Source organism: Typha latifolia, chromosome 3, assembly GCF_019914945.1.
Source record: "Typha latifolia isolate L0001 chromosome 3, TyphaL0001v2, whole genome shotgun sequence".
NCBI classification, from domain to species: domain Eukaryota; kingdom Viridiplantae; phylum Streptophyta; class Magnoliopsida; order Poales; family Typhaceae; genus Typha; species Typha latifolia.
Genome location: NC_133088.1, coordinates 7,227,832 through 7,252,674, shown reverse-complemented (window position 1 = coordinate 7,252,674; position 24,843 = coordinate 7,227,832). Strand labels below are relative to the sequence as shown.

Here is a 24,843-nt window from a genome sequence, read left to right as displayed (position 1 = left end):
ACGACGAGTATGATTATGATCGAGATACCTTTGCGGATGCCATGGATACTTTGAGCCTTTGGGTAGGATGATGAAACTGGGCACAAAGCGTTAACTGTGCACGGTAGTCTAGTATGATAATATTATAATGAAATGAAAGTGATGATTGTAATATTGAGAATTACATATAATATAATAATAATAATAATAATAATAATAATAATAATAATAATATGATGATTGTAATATTGAGAATTGCATATAGTAATAATAATTTAATGATGACCACGATAATTGCTGGTACATGCGTAATTTTATCAGCATATCCAAATAAGTCTCGTTAACTACAGCGGAATAAAAAACTAGAGTTTACTACAAGATCAACCTTAGTTGCATTAAAGCACAAGTGCTTCTATTTGACATATTTGGCGATATTTTCATCAAATTGATGCTTAATCAATATTGCTACCGATGGAAAGAAATTAATTCTCTGTGTTGTTGTACTCAGCATCAATCAATAGATGACCGACCTCAAATTTAATCAATCTCATAATCATTAATCTAGTTAATAATATTTTACAGCCGTAACTTATTAGTCGAGAGAATATAGATCTATGGATAAATGACCCACAAATCTAAGTTTTCTGGAGAAAAAAACAAGTAAAAAGGGACGAGAACTCCATTTTAGATTTGCTCATCGTCAAATTTACATCTATAATACAGAGAAATGACAATTGCAACAGATACAGTATTTGTTGACTCAAATTACGGTAGAAAGGAAACAAAAACAGTAGTTATATTTGCAGCTAAGTAAATGGTGTTAGTTTGAACGAGTCATTCTAGGAATTGAAAAGATAAAAACTTTCACGGAGTAGCAATATTTTCTTTGGCAAGAGGGGCAATCTCCTCACCATCATTGCCCGGCTCACTACCAGCAACACCCAGACAAAGGAGCTCCTCCTCCCACTTCTTTGCAGGTCCCTTCGAGAGAGATAAACCAACACATCTATTAGTTAATAGCAGTAGTTAAATTAAAATAAGGATGAGAGTCTCATTACTGACGGCATCTCGTCATTATATGAATATGTAGGTGATTAACTGAAGAAGCTTAAACTAGCATACTATATATACATGTTGCAGTGCACACTAAGTCTCCTGCTAATGCAGTGTCTGGAATGCCAAAGCTTAACATGACAGGTGGCACCAAGCGGATTCTACAAGTGAGAAGGAATTCAATTGTATTTGTACAACATGATATTTTGCAATACTATAGAGTATAGATACCTGCAATTTTAATTGTTTGTAGTGTAATTAACATGGCATTGTCCAACTAGTACTAATCAGAGAATCCATACTGCTGCATGCTCAGCAGGACTCTCCACTAGAGCTAGCTGATATATTGCTTTTTATGACACAAGGAAATGGCTGAAAATAAATGGTTTATACTTACCTTCCAAGAAAGATCTTGAGCCATGCAATTCTGAACCATCTCATGGAAAGTTGGTGTGCCATAAACCTTAAGGGCTCTCCCAACCGTTGCAACGATAGCTGCCACATCTGCTGGATCAACAGCATCACACTGAAAGAATGAAAAGAAGTTGTTCGTGAGTTACAGTTATTTATTCAGCAGGAAACAAAACAAACAGAAGGAAGAACAATCTTACATCGACACTAAAGGCACCCATGTGAAATCCAGTGATACCTTCTTTTACTGTGTCTACAAGTCCACCAGTTGAGACGCATATTGGCAGCTGCGAAAGATATTTGATACCTTTTTATTGGATTCTATCTTGCAGATGGAACTAACAACTTCCGCTTGACCAAACTATGAAAAAGAAATGCATATATATACTAGAGAACCATAACATATTCCTTTATACATCATTCATTTTACTAATATAGGATCAATTAGTAAATTAATCACATCGTCAAGAATTCTTGTGTTAACAAGGCATACCGTTCCATCTCTCATTCCCTGCAATTGAATGAGGCCACATGGTTCGAATCTACTAGGAACAATTATAAAATCAGCTCCAGCAAGCATCATATGCGCCAATGGAACATTAAATTTAGCTACTCCTCTAGCCTTGTCTGGATACTTCACTTCTAGTTGCTCAAGCTGCTCCTCCATTTTCTTTTTCCCGGTTCCCTGCAGATAAACCACTGATCGGTGCTTGCATCTACAGAGATGAATGGGACTGGAACTAAGTTAAGAGTGCATACAAGAACTATTATCTGAACATTCTCCTCAATGAACTCTGGAATGGCTTCCGCTAAAATATCTGAGCCTTTCTGCTCTTCAAGTCTACCGATGAAAACTATGACAGGGATGCTTCGATCCACGGGCAACCCCACCTCTGCTTGCAGCATCTCTTTGTTAAGAGCTTTTCCTTCGGTTACCTGAATTTTTCTTTTGCTAAATATTAACATCAAGGAATAGAATGTTAAACTAAGTAGAACAAAAACATGTCGAGGAAGTTCTAACTGTTGTGTTATCATAGTTGACATTAATATATTTGTCCGTAGCTGGATTCCATTCTTGAACATCCATCCCATTTACAATTCCCGTGATGCCAGGCTTGCAAAGAACGGTGTCCAATTCAACACCTTTATCTGGTCCAGAGATGAGCTCTTCAGCATAATATGGACTCACAGTTAGCACACGGTCTGATTCTAAGATTCCAGCTTTCATCCAATTAATTTTCCTCCCTTTGACAGGCTTGTCATAACTGTAATATCGAATTATATATAAATATGCAGAGAAGAGCAGTTGAAGTTCCAGAATAAGAATACATTGTTTGCTAATTCCCAAGTAATAAAAGAGAACTATAGCTCATACCCATCGATAAAATCAAAAGAAGGAATGAAGTGATCCGGGAGATTGAGAAGATCAAAATCTGAAAAGGCAAATCTACCTTGGTAGGCAATGTTGTGAATGCAGAAAGCAACCTAGGAACACATGAGACCATTCGTATCCACTGTTATTCATGCTTGTAACACAAGGTGAAAGATAATTAGGTGGTACCTTTGCTTTCTTGTATATCCCATTTGCTTGGTACACACTCTTTAAGTAGCATGGAAGAAGAGCAGTATGCCAATCATTAGCAATAAATACGACATCTTCACCTGCTTGGATACTACACATCATTAATGAAAAACTATTGGAACAGTTCAATACATATGATTGATGCAGACAAATACGATCTCATAAAATATAACCTGCCATAGTACTTTCAAGGAAAAAACATACAGCATACCATAGGGTCCAGAGAAATATTGGCTGTTGTTGAGATTCAGAACTCTTGGAGCCTCCAAAGCAGCCTGAAAGAGACAATACCATTATAGAAGTATTCAATATACGAGCAAGTCATGTTATATATTATCCTTTTGAAACAATGTCTACTGCAGAATGGCAGGTATTACGCCTCCTCCAGTCACTCCCCATACGTGTTATTAGAATAAGATTAGGATCTGAGAAAGCTGGAATGCACCAGAATATATATATATATATATATAAAATACCATATAAATACCAAGAATTAAAACATAACTAAAGCCCACCTAACTCGGTTAATTCCGAACAACAGACAGAAACTATCCATAGCAAAATGCTTCATTGTGACATGCAGCACAATAAATATAAACCACAATCTGAAAATTAGTTGCTAATCCAAGAATTGGCATGACTAAAAATTCAATATTCTAATCATTAATATAGAACGAAAAGTGTAGGTGACATAGGATGTAATTATTTCAAGGAGTTTCCACTTTACATTCACTGTTCAGATATTTAAGTGAACACTTGTTAATCTTGAGGCAACTGTTTGAGTATGAATAACTCAAGTAAATTCGGAAATCACTTACTAGACATAAAAGGCAGAATCTTAGAAGATTGTCTTGATAGTCTATTCCAGTAGCAGGACCATAAAGTTTTGATCCAGTTTTTCCCCAGACCTGTATGATTCCGTTTAGAAAATAATTTGAAGTCAGGGTTGACTAGTTATGTACCATGAAAAGAATCCTAAATAATAGAAAATAGAGCAAAGGAACATGTCAAGGAGAAGAAAATGAGGACCTTCTCCAGAAACAGAGGGTGATCAACAAAAACGCGGTCAACTCCTCTCTTGTAGCAGTGGAAGAAGCGCACAGTTTCAACTTTAATCCCCACCTTAAACTGTAGAGGAGAGAAAATCTTAGCAGCTAGCAACATAAGCAGCAAAGTTCGTGTAAAAATTTGACTGATCAAAAGAAGGACATTCTCTAGTCCAGCATTAAACAAAGATTCAAGAGTCCGCACACCTCAACAAGAACATTTGTATCCCATGCATCCTTGTATTGATCATAGCGCGGAGATACCGTCATCACCCGATGGCCATTTGCCTATTTACAGAAATGAGTTCGATAATTCTTAAGCCTATATATTCATCAGAAGGAAGAGACCCTGGAGAAAGATAAGGCAGTCTGCATCTTGTATTAAAGCATGTACTTGATGCATTGTTTGTTATCAGAATTAGAAGAAGATTCTTACTGCCAAAGCTGGTGGCAGTCCTCCAAGCACATCACCAAGGCCCCCTGTTTTGCTCCACGGAGCTACCTCAGTTCCCAAAAAGACCAAGTTCATACCACTTCCACATATGATGAAGCCTCGAGGCCTAGAATGCTCTTGATAACCTCTTTGCTTTCTCGATTGGCTTATAGCTGTTTGTGTTCTCGTTTGCATCAAAAGAAAATCCACCTTATTCAAGAATCTCAATCCATTATAAGTAGATGTTTGGCTTCTCCAATGAGGAGGATGCTTGTTCAAATTGAATGCACTTGCATGACTGCTGCTCAAGCTACTAGAGATAAAATGCGAACCCACCACAGCAGCCATTGGAGGGTCTGCCAGAAAGATACAAAGATATTAGAAAAAAGATTTCACGGCACATAAATGTGCTGTAAGAAAGGGTGTTTAAGTGCACGAGGCTCCTGCCACTGCAGAATTTGGGAAAGACTAGATGCTTGCAGCCCTATCCCTTTTGATGAGATGATATGTTGCTGTACCTCTGAAAGATCTGAGGAAAATTAAATGACGAGGTCAAACAAGGTAAGGGAGGTCCATTCAGAGAAAATCACTGGCCATTAAAGATGGCAAAAGATGTAAGAATTTAATTAATTATCTGGCTCTAGTTTCCTTGAATAACTCAAAGTTAAGCTCACGTAAGAATAAGAAAGTTAACAAAATCCTCAGTAATGAATTCTGTCGCCAATCCACTACCAATAAGCTGATACTAGATGAACGCAGGTTCATGTTCAGCAGCAGCATACATAGTATTTACATCTAGTATACATCATTGCGCAGAGATGTAGCTATGGATGACATTTACCATCTAGATGTGAATCATAATTGTCATGAATATTTTCATTCTAAAACTCTTCTCCCGATTTCCAAGATATTCCACTATATATCAGAGAAATATTCCAGTATATATCAGTTAATTGGCAGCCGAAATTTTGCTTATTGAATTTAACATCTAAAGAATGTGCATTTAACTTCTATGTGCCTTGTGCACTATAAGTTGGTGAAGGAAAGATAAATAAATAAATATCCGAGCCTTGACTTTGCCAAATGGAATGCCATACCTTGACGCCGGAGGAATAGGGGAGGTGCAGAGAAACGATGGAAGCAGATGTACTTGTAGCATCCAGTAGGTTACACGTGGCAAGAAGTTAGTGGCGGGCTGCCGTGAGCCTACTGATCGTTTCAGGTGCTGCGAAGGAGGCGTCGGAGGATATGCTTAGATGACACGTGGAAAAGATCCAGTGGTAGGTTTCCGCTTGCCTATTGATGTATTTTGGTGGGACCCAGAGCGCAGGGGATCCAGAAGAGAGGAATATGCCGAGGAAAATGGTGAGCGGATCGATCAATGGCTCCCAAATATCTTATTTCTTAAAAAAAATGGCTCCCAAACATCTATTTGCTCAAAATAAAGAAATGGCTATCAAATATCAGTATTAGAACGTGTGCTGAAATTTTGTGGCTATTGTTTGCGTAGTACAAATCAGTCGGTGATATCCAAAACTAAGGGTTATTTGCACTCAAAAATTAATTTATTTTCAATTTGGCGAGGCTTGATTATTTTCGGTCCTTATAATTGGAGTTTTTTTTATCTTATTTTTCTTCTAACTTTATCATTTCTATCATTGAGTGCCTTATTAATTACTGATAAGACACTAAGAGAGATAGAAATGACTCCATACTCATCTTCTTTTTTTGGGTTATTTGCCCTAAAAATATATTTGGTTTTCGATTTAGTAAGATATGGTCTTTTTCGATTTTCCTTGCACTTGAGATTTTTTTTTCTTATTTTTCTTTCAACTTATCATTTCTATTATTTAGTGTCTTATTAAATATTAACATGACACTATAAAAGAGAGAAATGGTCTCGTACTCTTCTTTCTCCTCATTTTCATCTTCTTTGTCTTTTACATTCATACGTTGCTGTTGCTGCTATTTATTCTTTTTCTTCTTTTTCTTTTTTTCTTCTTTTGCTACTGCTGCTTATGTTGCTTATGTATGCTGCTGCTGCTATTATTATATTTGCAAAAGTTATTAATAGGTTTTATTCTTCTTCTTCTTTCTGTTGTTGCTTCTTTTTTATTTTCTTAATCTACTTCATCACTGAAGTTATTAAAAGGCAACAAAACATGTATAGGAAAAAAAAAGTTGTTAAAAGACAATGAAATCTAAAATTCTCACCACCATCTCTAATTAATATCATACTTTATTAATTAAAGAACGACTAGAGACTGTATAAAAAAATAATAATAACAGAAAAATAGTATTAGTAGTAGAAGAAAAAAAATATTAACAACTTTCGTTATTTTTTTTTATACATTAGAGAATTTACATACTTCACAACTATAATTTATATGGAACCAAATAATAATCATGCAGAGTCATGCTTTCAGTTATTTAACTAATCATAATTATTTCATCACTATCTCTGATTAATCTCTTATTTTATTAATTAAAAAGAGATTAGATAAACTTATATAGAAAAATGAAAGAATGATTAATGGATAGAAGGAAAAGAAGAAGAACAAGAACAAGAAGAAGAAAAGGAGGAAGAAAAAGATTTAGAAGAAGAAACAATAATAGAAAAAAAAAGTATAAGAAAAAATATTAATAACTTTCGCAAATGTAATAACAACTTTCATTATTTTTTATACATTACATGATTTAAATATTTCCCTATTATAATTTACATAGAAATAAATAATAATCATGTAGAGTCATGCTTTTAGTTATTTAAATAATCATAATTATCTCACCATTATCTCTGATTAATCTCTTAGTTTATTAATTAAAAGATAGAAAAAGAAGAAGGAAAAAAAAGAAAAAGAAGAATAAGAAGAAGAAGAATAAGAAGAAGAAGAATAAGAAGCAATAATAGAAAAAAAAAGAAATAGAAGAAAAAAATACAACTTTCACAAATATAATAATAAATTTCATTAATTTTTAACAATTATTATTATTTTTTTCTATACATTACAGAATTTATATATTTCACTATTACAATTTACATAGCAACAAATAATAATCACGTAGAATAATACTTTTGGTTATTTAACTAATTATAATTATCTCACCACTAGCTGGATTAATCTCTTACTTTATTAATTAAAGAGCGATTAGATAAACTTGTATAGAAAAAAAGAATGATTAAGGAATAGAAGATGAAAAAGCATAAGATGAAGTTGGAGGAGGAGGAGATGGAAGAGGAGGAGGTGGAGGAGGAGGAGGATGAGATAAAGAAGGGGAAGAAGTACTATAAATAATAAAATTTATTAACAACTTACGAAAAATTCTTCTTTTTCTTAATCTACTTCTTCTTCTATCCCTTAATTGTTCTATTTTTTTTTTCTATATAAGTCTATCTAATCTCTCTTTAATTAATAAAATAAGAGATTAATTGGAGATAGTAGTTAGATAATTATAATTAATTAAATAAAAAAATATGACTCTGTATGATTATTATTTATTTCTATATAAATTATAATAGTGAAAATATAAATTCTGCAATGTATAGAAAAAACAATGAAATTTGTGACAAGTCAATAAATATTATTATTATATTTGCAAAAGTGTTAATATATTTTATTCTTCTTATTCTACTTATTCTTTTCTATTATTGCTTATTCTTATTTTTCTTCCATTCCTTAATCATTCTCTATTTTTTTCTATACAAGTCTATATAATCGCTCTTTAAATAATAAAATAAGAAATTAATTGGAGATGGTGGTAAAATAATTAGGATTAGTTAAATAACAAAAAGCATGCCTCTATATGATTATTATTTGTTTCTATGTAAATTATAATATAGAATTTTGTATTTAAATATAGAATTTCATACTTAAATAAAAAATTATTCATTCTGACACAAATATATTCATAATATGAAGAAACTTTAAATATAAAGTTGTAGATCATAATGTAATCGATTTATTCAATTAATTAATATTTAGAGGTCAGATGATTATCTTCTGAATATTTTTTAAAACTGTGCTAAATTTAAATTTTGTAGTTTAAGTATGAAAAATTATGTAACCTCTACCATTTTCTTCTTTTTCTTCTTATGCTGCTGCTTCTTCTTTACGCTTATTTTTGTTCTTATTCTATCTCTTAATTATTCTTTTTTTTTATATAAGTCTCTCTAATTGCTCTTTAATTAATATTGTAAAGAATAATTAGAGATAGTGGTAAGTTAACTAGAATAAATTATAATAAATAAAAAATTTTAACTAATATTTCAAAAAGAGAACTTAATTTATATTCTAAATAAATTATAGTATCTACTTAAAAAACTTATGAATTACAATTAGAATTTCGTACTTAAACGAGAAATTTATTCGTTCCGTCATAGATAAGTTTATAATCTAAGCAAACTCTGAATATAAAAGTTGTAGAGCATGATGTCACCATTTTTATCCAATTAGTTTTATAATATTTAGAGTTTAGATGATTATCTTTTGAATACTTTTTAAAACTAAGTTAAGTTAGAATTTTGTAGTTTAAGTACCAAAACTATGTGACTTATACCTTTTTCTTCTTCTTCTTATTTCTTTTCATGCAAAAACAGTTCAGATGGATTCCTAATTTAAAGAAACTCTAAATAGTAAAATTTTATTTCATAATTTCATCAATTTTATTCAATTTATTTCATATTATTTAGACGTTAGATGAATATCTTTTGAATATTTTTTTCAAAACTATACAAAATTAGAATTTCGTAATTACGTATGAAATTCATAGTTTAATTACAAATTTTATAATTAAACTATGAAATTTTAGTTTTACACTATTTTGAAAAAATATTCAGAATATAATCATCTGACATCCACAAATTATGAAACTAATTGGATAAAATTCGTGACATCATGACCTAGAACTTTTATATTTAGAGTTTCTTCAGATTCAAAATCTATCTACAGCAGAACAAAGAATTTATAGTTTAAGTACGAAATTCATAGTTTAAATATAAAATTCTCACAATAATTTATAATTTTTTTAAGTAAATACTATAATTTATTTTTTAAGTAAATACTATAATTTATTTGCAACATATATTAAGTTCTCTTTTTAAAACATTAATTAAAGACTTTTTATTTATTTAAACTATTTCTAATTAATTTATTATTATTATAATTAAAGAGCTATTGGAGAGACTTGTATAGAAAAAAAGAGAAAATTAAGAGATAGAAAAAAAAATAAAAGTAGCAAAAGAAGAAAAAAAATAGCAAAAAGAGAAGATAAAGAAGAAGGAAAAAAAAACCAGTAGCAACACAAGAAAAAGAAGAAAAGCAAAATAATTTTTATTGTTTTTTCTATACACTACAGAATTTACATATTTTATCATTATAATTTATATAGAAATAAATAATAATTATGCAGAGTTATATTTTTGGTTATTTAACTAATCCTACTTATCTCACCACTATCTCTATTAATATCTTATTTTATTAATTAAAAAGTAATTAGAGAGACTTATATAGAAAAAAAAAGAACGATTAAGAGAGAAAAAAATGAGCAACAGAAGAAGAAACATATTTCAAAAACTTATGAATTATATCTAAAATTAGTATTTAAGCAATGTTTCAAAAGGTGAACTTAATCTATGCTACAAATAAATTACCGCATCTACTTAAAAAACTTATGAATTACAACTAAAATTTTATACTTAAACATAGAATTTCGTACTTAAACTAGAAATTATTCCTTCCGTCGCAGATAGATTTATAATCTAAAGAAACTCTGAATACAAAGTTCTAAATCATGATGTCAACGATTTTATCTAATTAGTTTTATAATTTTTGGATGTCTGATAATTATATTTTGAATATTTTTCTAAGATTGTGTAAAATTAAAATTCTGCATTTAAGTACGAAATTATGTGTTTAACTATAAAATTCTGACTATAATTCATAATTTTATATTTAAATTAGGAATTATTTGTTTCGTCATAAATAGAATCCTAATATGAAAAAACTCCAAATATAAAAGCTGTAGAGCATGTTATATCCAATTAGTTTCATAATATTTGGGTTATTTAGGCCCACGAGAATTGACGGGGCGAACTGCTAGTTTTAGGAGATATCCATCCTAGCCACTATGTACGTATTTGTCCAATTGACATATCCGAAGGAATCAATGTTGGAATTATTGGATCCTTAGCTATTGGATTGATCATTGGGATCTATACAGAGTCCGTTTTATGAAATATATGAGAAATCAAAAGGAAAAGAGTCAGATGTCAAATAATTATATTCTGAATATTTTTCTAAAACTGTGCTAAAATGAAATATGTAGTTTAAGTACGAAAATAGTTTTGGTTGCTTTTTCTATGTATTTTTGTATATTGCAGAATTTACATATTTCACATTAAAATTTACATCGAAATAAATAATAATCATAGACAGTTATATTTTTAGTTATTTAACTAATCCTAATTATATCATAACTATTTCTGATTAATCTATAGTTATATAATTAAAGAGTGATTAGAAAAACTTATAAAGAAAAAAAGAAGATTAAGAGATTAAAAAAGGAGCAGTAAAAGAAGAAAACAAATAAGAAGAAGAAAAAGAAACAGTAGCATATGAATTAGAAGATGAAGGAAATGAAGAAGAAGAAGATGATGATGATGAAAAAGATGAGTACAAAGTCATTTCTCTCTCTTATAGTGTCTCGTCAATATTTAATGAGGCCCTAAATGATAGAAATGATAAAATTAGAAGAAAAATAAAGAAAAAATTTCAAGTGTAAGGACAATCGAAAAAAACCTTATCTCGCCGAATTGAAAACCAACTAGGTAAAATAAATTTAAATTTTACGAGGAAAAGTTAAAATTAGGTTAAACCATAATGCTTATATATATATATATATATATGAGCAATTGTTACTTACCATTATACGAGAATCCAATTAACTCTTTTTGAGACCAAAGTTATGTTACTTTTCTTTTTGGGTAATTAATTTTAGCCATATAGTTTCAACGATTATTACTAATTTATTTTAATGATAACAAAATAAATAAATTTTTTTAAAGCAAGTCCGTAGACTGATCATATAATTCATTTTAATCAATAGGTTACAACTTGATACAAAAGATGAAATGGGAAAATAGGACAGGAGCCCTAGAACTAAGCCCCATACTTGGCTGCATTAACGCAGGTATTAAAATAAGTACTCAAGCTGTAATAACCCAGATAAAAAAATAAAAATAAAAATAAATAAAAATAAAAATAAAAATAAAATAAAATAATAATATTAATAACAATAATAATAATATATATATTAAATATATAAAAAAAGACAAAAGAAAGAAATAAAAAAAATTGTTACATGGCACGAGCTCGTGCCATGCAAATTGTGGGCGCACGTTGCGGGCGCCACGTGCGCCCACAACCACTGGCCCGGCCAACTGAGCCATGCTAGCTGGCTGCGGCGGGCCCCGTCGCCGCCGCAGCTGCCGCCCTTCCCCTTCTTCATCGCCTCTCTCGCTCTCTCCCTCTAAATCTCTCTCCCTATCTTTCAGTCTCTCGCTCTCTCTCACTCTCTCTAACTCTCTCTCTCACTCTCTCTCTTACCCTCCCCGCTCTCTCGAGCTCTCTCTTTCTCTCCTTCCCTTGCTGACGCCGGCCTACCGCCACCGTCGCTGCCGTCGCTGCCGTAACCCCCGCTCACCGTCTGTCTCTATAGCTCTCTCTCTAACTCGCTCGTTCCTTCTCTCTCTGTTTTACCCTCCTATCTTTCTGTCTCTCTATCACCTCAATCTTTCTCTCATCGCCAACGGCTTCTCGCCGTCACCGTCGTCGCCGCCGCACCACTCACCACCTTCTCTCTCTAACTCTCTCTCTTACCCTCCTCTCTCTCTCTCTCTATCACCTCTCTCTTTCCCTCCTCACCGACGGCTTCTCGCCGTCGCCGTCGTCTTCGCCGCACCCCTCACCACCTTCTCTCTCTAACTCTCTCATTCTCTCTCTCTTACCCTCCTCTCTTTCTCTCTCTCTCTCTATTACCTCTCTCTTTCTCTCCTCGCCGACGGCTTCTTGCTGTCACCGTCGTCGCCGCCGCACCCCTCACCACCTTCTCTCTCTAACTCTCTTGTTCTCTCTCTCTTACCCTCCTCTCTTTCTCTCTTTCTATCACCTCTCTCTTTCTCTCCTCGCCGACGGCTTCTCGCCGTCGCCGTTGTCGCCGCCGCACCCCTCACCACCTTCTCTCTCTAACTCTCTCGTTCTCTCTCTCTTACCCTCCTCTCTTTCTCTCTCTCTATCACCTCTCTCTTTCTCTCCTCGCCGACGGCTTCTCGCCATTGCCGTTGTCGCTGCCGCACCCCTCACCACCTTCTCTCTCTAGCTCTCTCGTTCTCTCTCTCTCTTACCCTCCCCTCTCTCTCAATCACCTCTCTCTCTCGAGCTCTCTTTCCCTTCTCTTATCGACGCCGGTCTACCGCTGTCGCCGTCGCCGTCACCGCCGCCACCGCCGCAGCCTAGGTGAGCCTCCCTCCCTTCCCTTCTCTTCTTCTACTTCTTCTTCTTCTTCTTCTTTTCCACTACTCCTTTTTCCTCCTTTTTCCTCTCTTCGTTTTACCTTCTCTCGCAATAAAACACATGTCTAAATTAATTATATTATTTAGTTAATCTAAATTAGATTTTTAGTTTAATTTTTCAAGAATAGATATATTTAGTAACATGGTTATTAGATAAGTGTAATTAGTGTAATTTCAGTTAATTATAATTATAAATATTTGTACATAAATATATTTTTATTAGATTAATACATGTCTTTATAATTAGGGATATATATGTACAACTTATTATACATTATTATGCATGTAATATAATAGTAGGCTTACTTAATGTTTATATTACATGATTAAGTAAAGATTATTTTATATGCAACTCTTAATTTGCTTAGTAAGGGTAGTAGTGACAAAATAATTATAGTATAATTATATAATATTATATAATATATGTGCTTGTATTTTAAATTATACTATTGTGCACGTAGCTCTTTTATGTTTTTTATTATCAAAAGAGATTGACTATTATATACTTAATATATAATTAGCAAACTATAGTTTTATAAATAAATCTACAATTAGAATAATAACATATTAATATTATTATAATTAGATCTATCATATAGATCAAATTATTTAATAAGAACAAAAAAAGAAATTTTAAACCTAATAAATCATCATATGTTACACAAATGGAACCCAATTGGATAAATAAATAATTTTATATTAGTTAAACATTTTTAGATTCCAACCCTCTTATTTGAGACCCTGTGGATTTATTAGTGATGTGTGGACGGTTGATTGATGGACGTGAGGGATACCTGTGTTGGGTTTTCTGATCGGAGGTGAGTAGTCTTATCCCCTAGACGTCTTTCTCAAATTAGGATATATCATATATTATGTACATACATATTTTGGCCTCTAGTATGATTATATGACTTTATATAGAGATGATTTCAATCAAACATATTTTATCATGCATTTTGATTAAGCTGATCTAAGATTTGAGTACATTGGTGATATATAGAGATAATTGGAGATGATTATACTGTTATGATTTTATGTCGGAATGATCTCTATCATGAGTGTGCATGTGATGGACTAGCAAGAGTACGCATGTGTTAGATACATGGTTGGAGTCTGCATTATATCATTTTTCTCTTGGCATCTTTACCACCTAAATTTCTGAGTTGCATGATCAATGAAAAGGCCTACAATGAGTTTATGTGAAAGCCATCTTGTTTAGAGTCCAGTTTGACTCAGTACATTGCTTGCAAATTAAATAAATTTTTTTTGATGTTTGTGAATATCTTCTTGCACATTGTTTGATATGTACTACAAGAAAATGTCTACCTACTCATGTGTGAAAGCCATCATTGCACCTATATGGTTAATATATAAAAATAAATAATACAGGAAAAATTTCTGTTCGGTTATGGAGAATAAGTCGAAAAGTGCAAATTTAAATACTAAGTCGGTTTGACTACTGTGTTGTATCATTGTTTAAATAGGAAAGTTTTTTTAAGAAGAATGTTTCATGTTATCTATGCTCACCTTGCATATGTATATTGTTATGATCAATCAAGATTAATTTAATTTTGAGTGATGCATTAGAATTGATTATAATATGCTTTTGATGATCTGATTGATCTGTGTATGACTTATTTCATTCGATTGTCATATTCTATGTCTTGAATCTATTTTGAATTTTTAGAGGTGCATCTCCAAAAAGATTTTTTGATTTTTTTCTTAGATTTTTTACTTAAAAAAAAAGGGCGTTCGAGCGCAAATTTTTGAGTTCGAACGCGGTAACTAGCGCGTTCGAACGCGCAGACTGGTGCGTTCGAACGCACTCGAGGATTCTTTATATATTGCGTCTGAACCCAAGGATTTTCATCTTCCATCTTCCAAACCCTAGAAACCCTTCATTTTCTCCCTCTCAAATCTTCAAGATCTTGGTATTTTTCATCAAATTTCTCATTATAAACCCTTTTAGAGGGTAGTTCTCCTCCGGATCTAGCGTCTTTCGGCCGAATTTCTGAGTTTTTCTTCACTTTTTCGAGGTATGATCATCCATCAATTTTCCAATTTTTTTATTCAATTAAGTCTTTTGATCTTGATTGATTTCGTGCATTTTTGAGTTTTAATCACATTAAAGTTACTATCTTGATGTTTCTTGTGTGATTGAACGTGATATCTTAGAGTTTTCAAGTGAAAGATGGATTTCATTTAGGGCCTTCATGGTTTCTTGAAATTTTTTTTGGATTTCTTGCTATTTTTTTGGTTGCTTTGGGCATGTATTGAACTTGCATCTTGTTTCTTTCTCAAGATTGCCTAGAAAAGCTGCAGTTTCCAAGAAACTTAGGTCGCCTTCCTCATCTACTTCGGCTCCAAAGTTTTCTACTTCAACGGCTGCAGGGCGATACAAACATAATTTTGGCACCCGTCCTGTTATCTGTGAACGACCCGTGGTCATTTCCGAATTTTCTACTTTAGGGATAGAACAGATATTTACTGAGCGAGGATGGTTATCGGTGTGTCGGATGAGCAGGACTGCTTATGTGGAAGTTGTTCGAGAATTTTTTTGTAATGCCATAGTTTTAGAACGCTGTATTCATTCTACTGTTCGTGGGATGTCTATATACTTGGACTCAGATGTTATTCGCGCTGAACTTCGTCTTCCTGATGGTGAGTTCCAGTACCCCATGTTTGCTCCACTTCTTGATGTCGATGAATATGCTGGCACTGTACTGATCAAAGGGGAACGTTGTAAGAGAAACATGATGCCGCATGCGAAGCTGACACCAGTGGCTCGCATGCTTCACCTATTTTGTCTGTACAACATCACCCCCAAGACTCGACATTCCAGTATTAGTCTGGATCGTGCATTCCTTCTTCATACAATGTTAATTGGAGTTTCTGTTGATTTGGCTGCGGTGATCTATGATTCGATTCTCACAGCTGCCCAGAACAAAGCACCTCGTGAGGGGTTACCATTTGGCATCTTTGTTACAAATTTGTGCACTCAGAGTGGGGTGCGTGTGGATGCTTTGGAACCTTCTCTTACTTCGCAGAAGTCATTGGATCGGATTACTCTTAAGCGGAGTCAAGCTCACGACCAGTCATCTCCTCTCAAGCCGTCCTCTTCGGCCGCTTGTCGCTCCTCGCACCTCGACAGTTCTGATGATAGCTCTGATGGTGACACATCTCACTCTGAGGGGGAGTTACCACAGTACTCTGACCGTTTTGATCAGCTTAGTACTCAAGTACATGATCTCCATTCGGCCGTGAATGATTTACGAGCTGAGCAAGCTCGTCAGGGGACTGTCCTTGACTCTGTGTTGACGATTCTTCAGCGTCAGTTTCCTCCGAGTTCCTAGTCTTTGACATTTGTGGCAAAAAGGGGGAGAATGTCTAGGTGTCTAGGTGTGTAGGGAGAGCATGGTAATAGGGGGAGTTTATTAGAGTTTTTCTGTCTTTCTAATCTTGCTTATAACTTTGCTTTTTGGAGAAATTGTGAACTTTGTATGTTTAAGTACTTTTGAACTTATGCTCCATTGATAACTTGTGTTTGGATTGTTTATTCATTTCAAGTTATTTTCACTTGTTGTTGGATTGGTATATGTTTATTTGCAGGGATTGATGTGCAAAATATTCTAGTCTTATTGATTACTCAATTTGAAGTCTTTGTAATTTCTTGTAACCTAGGTGTTTTGTCACAAATTGCCAAAGGGGGAGATTGTTAGGTTTTTATTTGTTGGCAATTGTGTATAAAATATTCTAAGTGTATTTTTTCATGTATATGAGCTTTACACAAGTCTAGAATATCTCTGGTTTGAGGAATTGCAAGATTATTGGAGAAAAGCTGTCGAGTTCACACCGCGTTCACAAACGCGCTCGAACGCGGGTACTGCATTCACATAGACAGAGAGCTGCGTTCACAAACGCGTTCGAACGTGGGTACTGCGTTCACACAAACAGAGAGCCACGTTCACAAACGCGTTCAAATGCGAGTACTGCATTCACACAGACAGAGAGCCGCGTTCACAAATGTGTTTGAACGCGGGTACTGCGTTCGCACAGACAAAGAGCCGTGTTCACAAACGCGTTCAAACGCGGGTACTGCGTTAATGCAGACCGAGAGCTGCGTTCACAAACGCGTTCAAACGCAACCTGAAGAATTCAAGTTGTCGCGTTCGAACGCACTCGGGCCGGTTCGAACGCACCTGAGTTCAAGTCATGTCGTTCGAACGCACCCGGGCCGCGTTTGAACGCACCAACAAAGTTTGATAAAATTGGACTTTCGTGAGTACGGATAAGACTTGGATTTGGCTATATCTTGGAGATCATATATAAGGATTGTGATGGCCTATCTTGAGTGTGGTTGAAGAAGCATTATTGAAGGAGACTTCTTGAGGCTACATCAGTTCTTCAACTAACAAGGTTCCACTCATCATTAAAAAGTTAATCTTTTGTCTTAAGGGCTATCTAGACGAAAGATCAATCTCGAGGGTTACTGAGGTTGGACTTCAATCACGAGAAGCAGTGAATCGTGGGTTCTAGCGAGTAAGACTGATTGGAACAAAGTCGTTTGGATCATCGGGTTATTTTGTGAGTCAGTCTTGTAACTGCTACTATTCTAGTGATTGGTTTTGATCCGAGTTTGGATCCGTGGTTTTTTCCCGTTTGGATTTTTCCACGTTAAAATCTTGGCGTTCATCTCTGCTTTCGTTCTTAATATTTCTACGAACTTTTACTTAAACGAACGAGTGATATCATTGCTTAGTATTTAGATACATACTTGTGTCTAGGGTTTTTTATTATGGACTTGGATATTCATATGTTAACAGGTTTATTTAGTTAATAGTATAATTTATTTGGTGATGGATTATGTGATCATGGATAGGTTAGCAGGTTTTATTTGATGATGTCATGATTATATGTGCATAGGAGAGTATCTGTGCGTGACGGGCCCTGCTCGACCTGTCACATGCGCCGCACGTGTCATGTGGGTGCGTGGGCGTGCACGTACCTATGCCGGGCGAGGGCGTTACACAAGCAATGCTCTAGTAGCAAGCTTCTCGTCTAGCCAATTGGCAGCACTACAGGTAGAACAATATGAGCCTTGAGAAGCTAAGCGCCAAACTAAGGTGTAACAACCATAAAAAAAAAATTGGGCATGCATGTGCTTGGCACGTGTGTTGACTTAAGGGTGTGCATGTGCGGGGCACATGCGTCCCTTTCCTCTCTTCCTTTTCTCCCTTTTCTCCTTTCCTTTTTTTCTTTTTCTTTCTTCCTTCTTCTCCCTGCCAGCTCACTCTCCCTCTTTCTTCTTCCCACTTTGTCAGAGTACCACTGGAACCACTGACCTTATGGATCGAAGCGCTAGAGCTGCCTCTCTCGTTAGGTAAATTTAATTTAAAAATGTGTTAGCGTTTGAGTTTTTCTTCTTCAAAATTTTCCCTCTTGGTCTCGTCGTGATTCGGCCGGCTAACGGTCTCGTGCCTGGCCGCGTTGGTTCGGTGAGCTTCTCCTCTTCGCAAGGATGCCCCCAGTGCTTCCTTCGGTGCCCTTGCAATTAGAGCTACCAAGCAACCCCTCGTCTTGGCCGGTGGTCAATGCGAGGTGGATTCTCGCCGTAGGCCACCTCTAACAGCTCAGCTTCCCCTCAGTTGGCTTTTGCTTGCCGAGGGGAGCGTGTCGGTGGGTACAACTGGCTTGTCAGTGGTCGGGTCCATCGGTAGCGCCTCTCCCCCCTCCGATTGGGTCCTTGCCGTCGGTGTGTGTCTTCCCCACCGGCGGGGTCGTCGGTAGGCCTGTTGGCCCTAGCTATCGATGATAGTGACCATCGACCACCATCCTCCCTTCCTCCTTTTAGTCAAGGTAAGAAAGGAGAGCTTGGGCTAGGTGTAGCAAGCCCAAGTGCTGGGTCGGGCTTAGGCTAGGTGCAGCCAGCCCGAGTGTTGAGTCGAGCTACGTACGACCTAGCCCGAGTTTTGGGTCGGGCTGGTTGCAGCCCAGCCCGCGTGCTAGGTTCGGTGTGACGTAGCTCGGGCCCGCGTTCTGGGTCGGGCTAGGTGTGGCCCAGCTGAGGCCCGCATTTGCGTTCTAGGTTGGGTTAGGTGCAGCCCAGCCCGTGCTCTAGGGTGTGGCTAGGTTGTAGATAGCCCAACCCAATTTGGGGGTGGGTTGGGCTATATCCATGTGTCATTTTAGTTAATGTGAGCTTTGGGCCATTTTTGGGGTGTTTATGATACACTTAGTTAGGATCTTTTTTTTATTGCATTAGTTGCTTATTTTTATTAAAATAAAATTCTTGTAGGTCGCGTTCGAACGCAGGAGGGATCGCGTTTGAATGCACTTGCGAACGCCTACATTAGGTTCGCAAATACAAAGAACGCGTAATGCGCATTCGAACACGGTTGGGTGCATTCGAACGCTGTTCCCACATAAAGAGAATGTCTTTTGTGAGTTTGAATGTGATCGGGGGCGTTTGAAGGTGATCGACGGGAATCCTCTAGAATTAGGGTTACTTATTGTTTTATGACTTATTGGTTAGCCTCTATAAATATGACCAAATTCATTATGCTATTTGATTATTGATTTTTTGCCTCCTATCTTATCTTTAGACTCTCTCCCTCCTTTCTCTTCACCATCCTTCCACCTCTATCATTGGTAAGGTTTCTCCTAACTTCTAATCTCCCTCGACTATCAAGTCACCCCTCTTCTTTGGGATCTCGACCACTTCGTTCCCTTTGTCTATATCCCTTAATCACATCCACCTTCCACCTTCATCTCCATACCCATCCATAACCCTAACATCCACTCCACCCATCACCACTACCATCACCCACGTTATTCTGTGCTTTTGTTCCAGTTGTGGTTCGAATCTATGAAGGGCATAAATACAAAAGTGGTAGATTAGGAAGTTATGAATCTAATTCACATGGTTTTGTAATTTTCTGACTACAAGAGAATAGCTGACGAATATTTTCCCACAATTACGCAGACTAATTCCTATAATAAATCCAGATATTGAAGGAATCGTTCTGTAGCCGACCTTTTAGTACAAGAACCCATCAGTTTATTTTGGCTTTGTGCTGGCTAAATAGAGTAATTACCTAAGTCATTAGTTAATCATTTTTAATGCTGGCAATCGTGAGCCTTAATTAATCAATAATTTTAGCAGAGAGTAGTGTTCGCTTTATTAATTATCTTATAAATTAATTTTTAATGAATTAGACCGTGGCCTGAGAGAGTGCCGTTATAAATAACACATAAATGAAGCTAACTTAATTTGGATTTAGCAAATGTCGTGTATACTTGATTAGATTAATTTTTAGCAAATTGAGTTAGTGATCTGTGTGTATCTGTATTAATTGCTCCTGCCGGAGAATTAATACAGATCATCATAGGAAAAGTATATTAAGTAGATTATCTTAATTAGTGAAACGGTCTAATCTAGTGTTGCCTATGTGATTTACCTAAATGATAATATTTAATGGAACGAGAATTTAAGGTAAATTACTTTAAATTTCTTTTAATAACGTGTTAGGTGCTAGTACAACTATGCTAGCTCTCGTAGATGGATCTACTCAAGCCTTTAGTGAACGTTAGTAAGATTATTTAACTTATTAGTGATAGGATTGTTGTGCTTATGCTTTTTATTTACTTTTCTTATTGAGGTGGACTCCGTATTCTATGAGGACGATCTCGTGGCATAGTTGCAACTAGTATCAGAAAAGCAGTTTAGGCAAGTGAAACACCTATAATCTAAGAGTAGTGTAGAGAATAAAGTAACTTACCTTATAACATCATCACATTGATAGCATGCATGTGCATACGTTCTCCTTACTGTTATTATTGTACGTCATGCATGGTAATTTATTTTGTTGTTCGGTAAGATTTTACATATCATAATTTCTATGCATATTTATTGGTCATGAACATGTGTCTTGGCAAGTAAATTATGATAATGATGTGTTTTATTATACTTGTTGTGTTGTATAATTTCATGCCACTTGTACATATGCATGACCATTAGGGGGGTCACTACTGCATCTCGATAGTACCCGACTTATATATATTATGGCCCACGCCTGAGGTCTTAGTTTATTGATCCTAGATAATCAGGCAAATGTTTCGCCTGGCGATGGGTGATTTATTATTGATTGACGAGAGTTATACCCTTTAGGGTATTTAAGATAGATAGAGAGAGAAGGGCAGGATGATGTAGACCTAGCAATACCCGATAACGTAGGGTGAGGGCGTCCGTGAGCGATGAATCTTGATTTTTGCACGGTGGTGCGATAATTTTTGCACGATCTGAGATACATATTTTGTGGTGTGGTGTTGACATGGCCTATGGGTGGAGCTCAGTGTGAGCTCAAGTTTGAGGATTTGATAGTCCAAACTGATGCATTAATTTGATCATGATGTGCATAACTCATATTCACTTATTATTGCATCATTCATTGTATTACTTTTAAATTATAGAAATAGAAATTTGCTGGGCTTTATGCTCACCATCTTCTAGTGGAAATATTTTCAGATTAGTAGATGAGATGGAGTTCATGGCAGATCCGGTGAAGACCGGCTTGAGTCTTCTTAATATAATTCTTATCCTTATTCTTATTTTTATTCATGTAAATAAGCTAAATGTCTTGTAGGCCTTATGTGGGCATTTTTTTTATCTGTCTATGGATATGTATTTTAGGGCTTGTTGTAGCCTATGGTGTTATGGGCTTCTTCTTTGTCTTTATTATTTGTGGATATGTGGGCTTTTTGCTTGTATATTGTGTTAAAATATTGAAGCAGGTCACGTGTTTGGTGGCGTGTGTTACATAAGGAGCAAGCTTTGATAGGGATATAGGCCCGCTAGTGATGAAGTCCGGTGAATTTAATAAAAAACCTAAAGAACACATTTGAGTAAATCTGTGAATGTAAGAACAGAACAAGCAAAAAAGGAAGAGAGAAAGGAAACAAACAGTGAGGGGGGAGAGCAAAGATATACTGCCTATTATATCTCATTGCATTCACATAGATATTTAATTCAAAAGAATAGATGGCCCAAAATAGGAAGAAATAGGGTAGATCCTAGTGTTGATGGTGATGAAAGCTAGGCGAGGGTAGTTGAGATGTAACGATGAAAGCCGAGGTGAGTCAAGGTGAGGCACGGTGACGAAGGCCGAGGCAAGGCAAGCCAAGGCGATGGAGTAGTGACGAAAGTCGAGGCTAGACGGGTTGAGGTGCAATGATGAAGGCTGAGGCGAGGCATGACGACAGAGATAGCAAGAAGCGAGCGGTTTGAGGGCATAGATGGGTAGAGAGCGGGTCAACTAGATACACAACCTTCAGCTCCGATCATGGTGACATAGAGGCCGAGGAGGCAATCGGGCGAGTACCATAGTGCTTAGCCCAGATAGTTTATAAAATCTTACCAAAATCTATACATATTAAATATTTTATAAAATGGTCTCTATTTCTTTAACTTATTTCAAACATGAAAGAGCTTTGTTATGAACCACATCTGAAACAATCCGCTTGTAGAAAAATTATGAAATTTTAAGGACATACGAATATGGTTCTTTTGGCTCTAGTTTGAGTAGATTTAAAGATCGGAGCAAGAAGTTATTGCCAAAAGGGTGAGGGAAGGTCGAAAAGGGGTCGAAACAGATTATCCGATGTTGCACCGATCGGATGGTCGAGGTCAGCCCTAAGGGTGGGTGGCTCGTGGAGAAAGTTTTGGACTTGGGCAATGAAGCTAGGGTAGATATAAGACGTGGTAAGGAGGTCTAGGGAAGTGGTGGTGGCTTAGTTTGACCCAGAGATTAGAGATGACATTTAGGATTCAATAATATTGCTATAATAGTATCTAGGATGAGGTTTAGATCGGTGATGAAGGTTGGCCTTTAATAGAGTCCAGAATGTGGTGAGGATTATGGTTGGTAGTTCCGAGGGTAGGGGGGTGAAGGTCTAGGGTGAGTGAGTGGTGGTGGAAGAGGGAGGAAGGACAAGGGATGGAGATAGTGCCAGTACCAGAGATGTGCGGTTAGCCGGTGGAAGATTCTAGGGCAGACTTTTCGAGTAATATTTTAGATGACCTACCCATTGAAACCTCATAGAATTTAGATTCTAGCTCTAGAAGAGAGCTTTCCAATGAATCTAATATCTTGAGATTTGGATGGCTAGATCGGAAGATATGATCAAATCAATGATTAGAGGTTGGGGAGCATGAGATGGCTAGGCTGACGGGAAGATAGTGAAATTGGTCAAAACGTGGATAACTCTGGATAGTGGCTGAACATGAAAAGGAGAGAGGGAAGAGAAGGGAGAAGGTGGTTGGTGCCCAAGGAGGAGGGGAGGTTTGATAGAGGAAGGGAGGAGCTGACAACTAAGGAAGCTTGCTCGGTTAGGGTTTGAAGGGAGGAGGGAGAGGAGGGAGAGGCACTAGGTCAAAAGGGGAGAAAGGTGATAGGAGAATGTTAGGGTCAGTGAAGGTGGTTAGGGCAATAATAGAGAGTAGAAAAAGAACGAGGAGTGGGCCCACCTCTAAGAGACTAGGATGGTTGGCTAGTGAACGAGAATTAGAGGCAGTAGAGTCAAAGTGGTGGCTACTACTTGGGAGGAGAGAACGAGTGATATACCTTATTAGAGTCTTTTCTTATTGCACAATTATTTATTTTTATTAAAATAAATTTTCTGTAGGTCGCGATCGAACGCGGAAGAGGGTGCATTCAAATGCCTACATCAAGTTTGCAAACATAGGAAATGTAAAATGTGTATCCGAATGCGGTCGGGCGCGTTCGAATGCTGCGTTCACATCTGCATCAGGTTCTCATCGCTAGTGAACAACTTTTGTGCATTTGAACACGATCGGATGCATTCGAACGCGACCGACAGGAGTCCACTAAAATTAGGGTTAATAATTGTTATTTTTGTTAGTTGGCTAGCCTCTATAAAGGTGTGGATGACAACCAAAATTATTATACTATTAAAATATTGGTTTCTTGCCTATCTATCATCTCTCTAGTCTCTCTACCCTAATCTCCCTTCTATCTCTTCACCAACCTACCACCTCTACCGTTGGCAAGGTCTCTCCTAACTTCTAACTCCCTCGTCTGTCGAGTCGTCCCTCTTCTTTAGGATCTTGACCACTTCCTCCCCTTCGTCTTTATCTTTTAAACAATATCTTTTAAACAACATCACCCATCCACTCTCATCTCCATTATCATCCATAACCCTAATATCCACTCCACCTGTCACCACCATTATCTTCCGCACTATATCGTGTTTTTGTCCGACTTGCCGTGCGAATCTGCGAAGAGCGTAAATTCGAACAACATAGATTAGGAAATTATGGATCAATCCAACTTATTTTCGTAATTTTCTAACTACAGAGAATATTTGATGAATATTTTTCCTCAGTTGCGCGAATTACTTCCTATAATCAATCAAGATCTTGAAGGGATCATTCCGTGCCCTATCATTGGTATTAGAGCTAAGCGAACCTTAGACCTCCATTAATGGTGGAAACAAGGAAGATGACATCAATAAGGAGATTAATGGAGAACACACTGACAAGAGAAGACTCAATCTATGATAACCCTAACCGTGAGGCCGATTTCTTTGGGGTTACCACGGCAGGATCGAGTCAACCAACGTCCATAGGTGTGAACATGGGCTTAGTGAATGAACTTAGGGGCATGTTCCATTGCTGCATAGGGTGGACGCAATGCAGAATGATCATAATGCTTTAAAGGAATATGTCATGAACCGATCGGCTTCGTCATCTCCT

At 36.2% G+C, this 24,843-nt stretch overlaps 1 protein-coding gene across 2 annotated transcripts; it reads right to left on the bottom strand.

Moving 5' to 3' along the window:
• Positions 1-640: 640 nt before the first annotated feature.
• On the bottom strand, positions 641-5,647 carry LOC140783329 (granule-bound starch synthase 1b, chloroplastic/amyloplastic-like). Of its 2 annotated transcripts, XM_073130191.1 has the most exons (15): positions 5,602-5,647; positions 4,952-5,033; positions 4,508-4,860; positions 4,279-4,359; positions 4,055-4,153; positions 3,844-3,933; positions 3,237-3,300; positions 3,005-3,105; positions 2,819-2,928; positions 2,465-2,708; positions 2,203-2,379; positions 1,937-2,128; positions 1,644-1,730; positions 1,430-1,558; positions 641-960 (listed from the first exon to the last, which is right to left on the bottom strand). In XM_073130191.1, exons 3-15 carry the CDS (start codon positions 4,850-4,852, stop codon positions 844-846), a joined length of 1,836 nt encoding a protein of 611 aa, XP_072986292.1. In that variant the 5' UTR covers positions 4,853-4,860; positions 4,952-5,033; positions 5,602-5,647; the 3' UTR covers positions 641-843. The 2 variants fall into 2 exon arrangements, with proteins under 2 accessions (XP_072986292.1, XP_072986293.1); XM_073130192.1 differs by lacking the exon at positions 5,602-5,647 and having other exon boundaries at positions 5,023-5,029.
• Between the last annotated feature and the right edge of the window lie 19,196 nt (positions 5,648-24,843).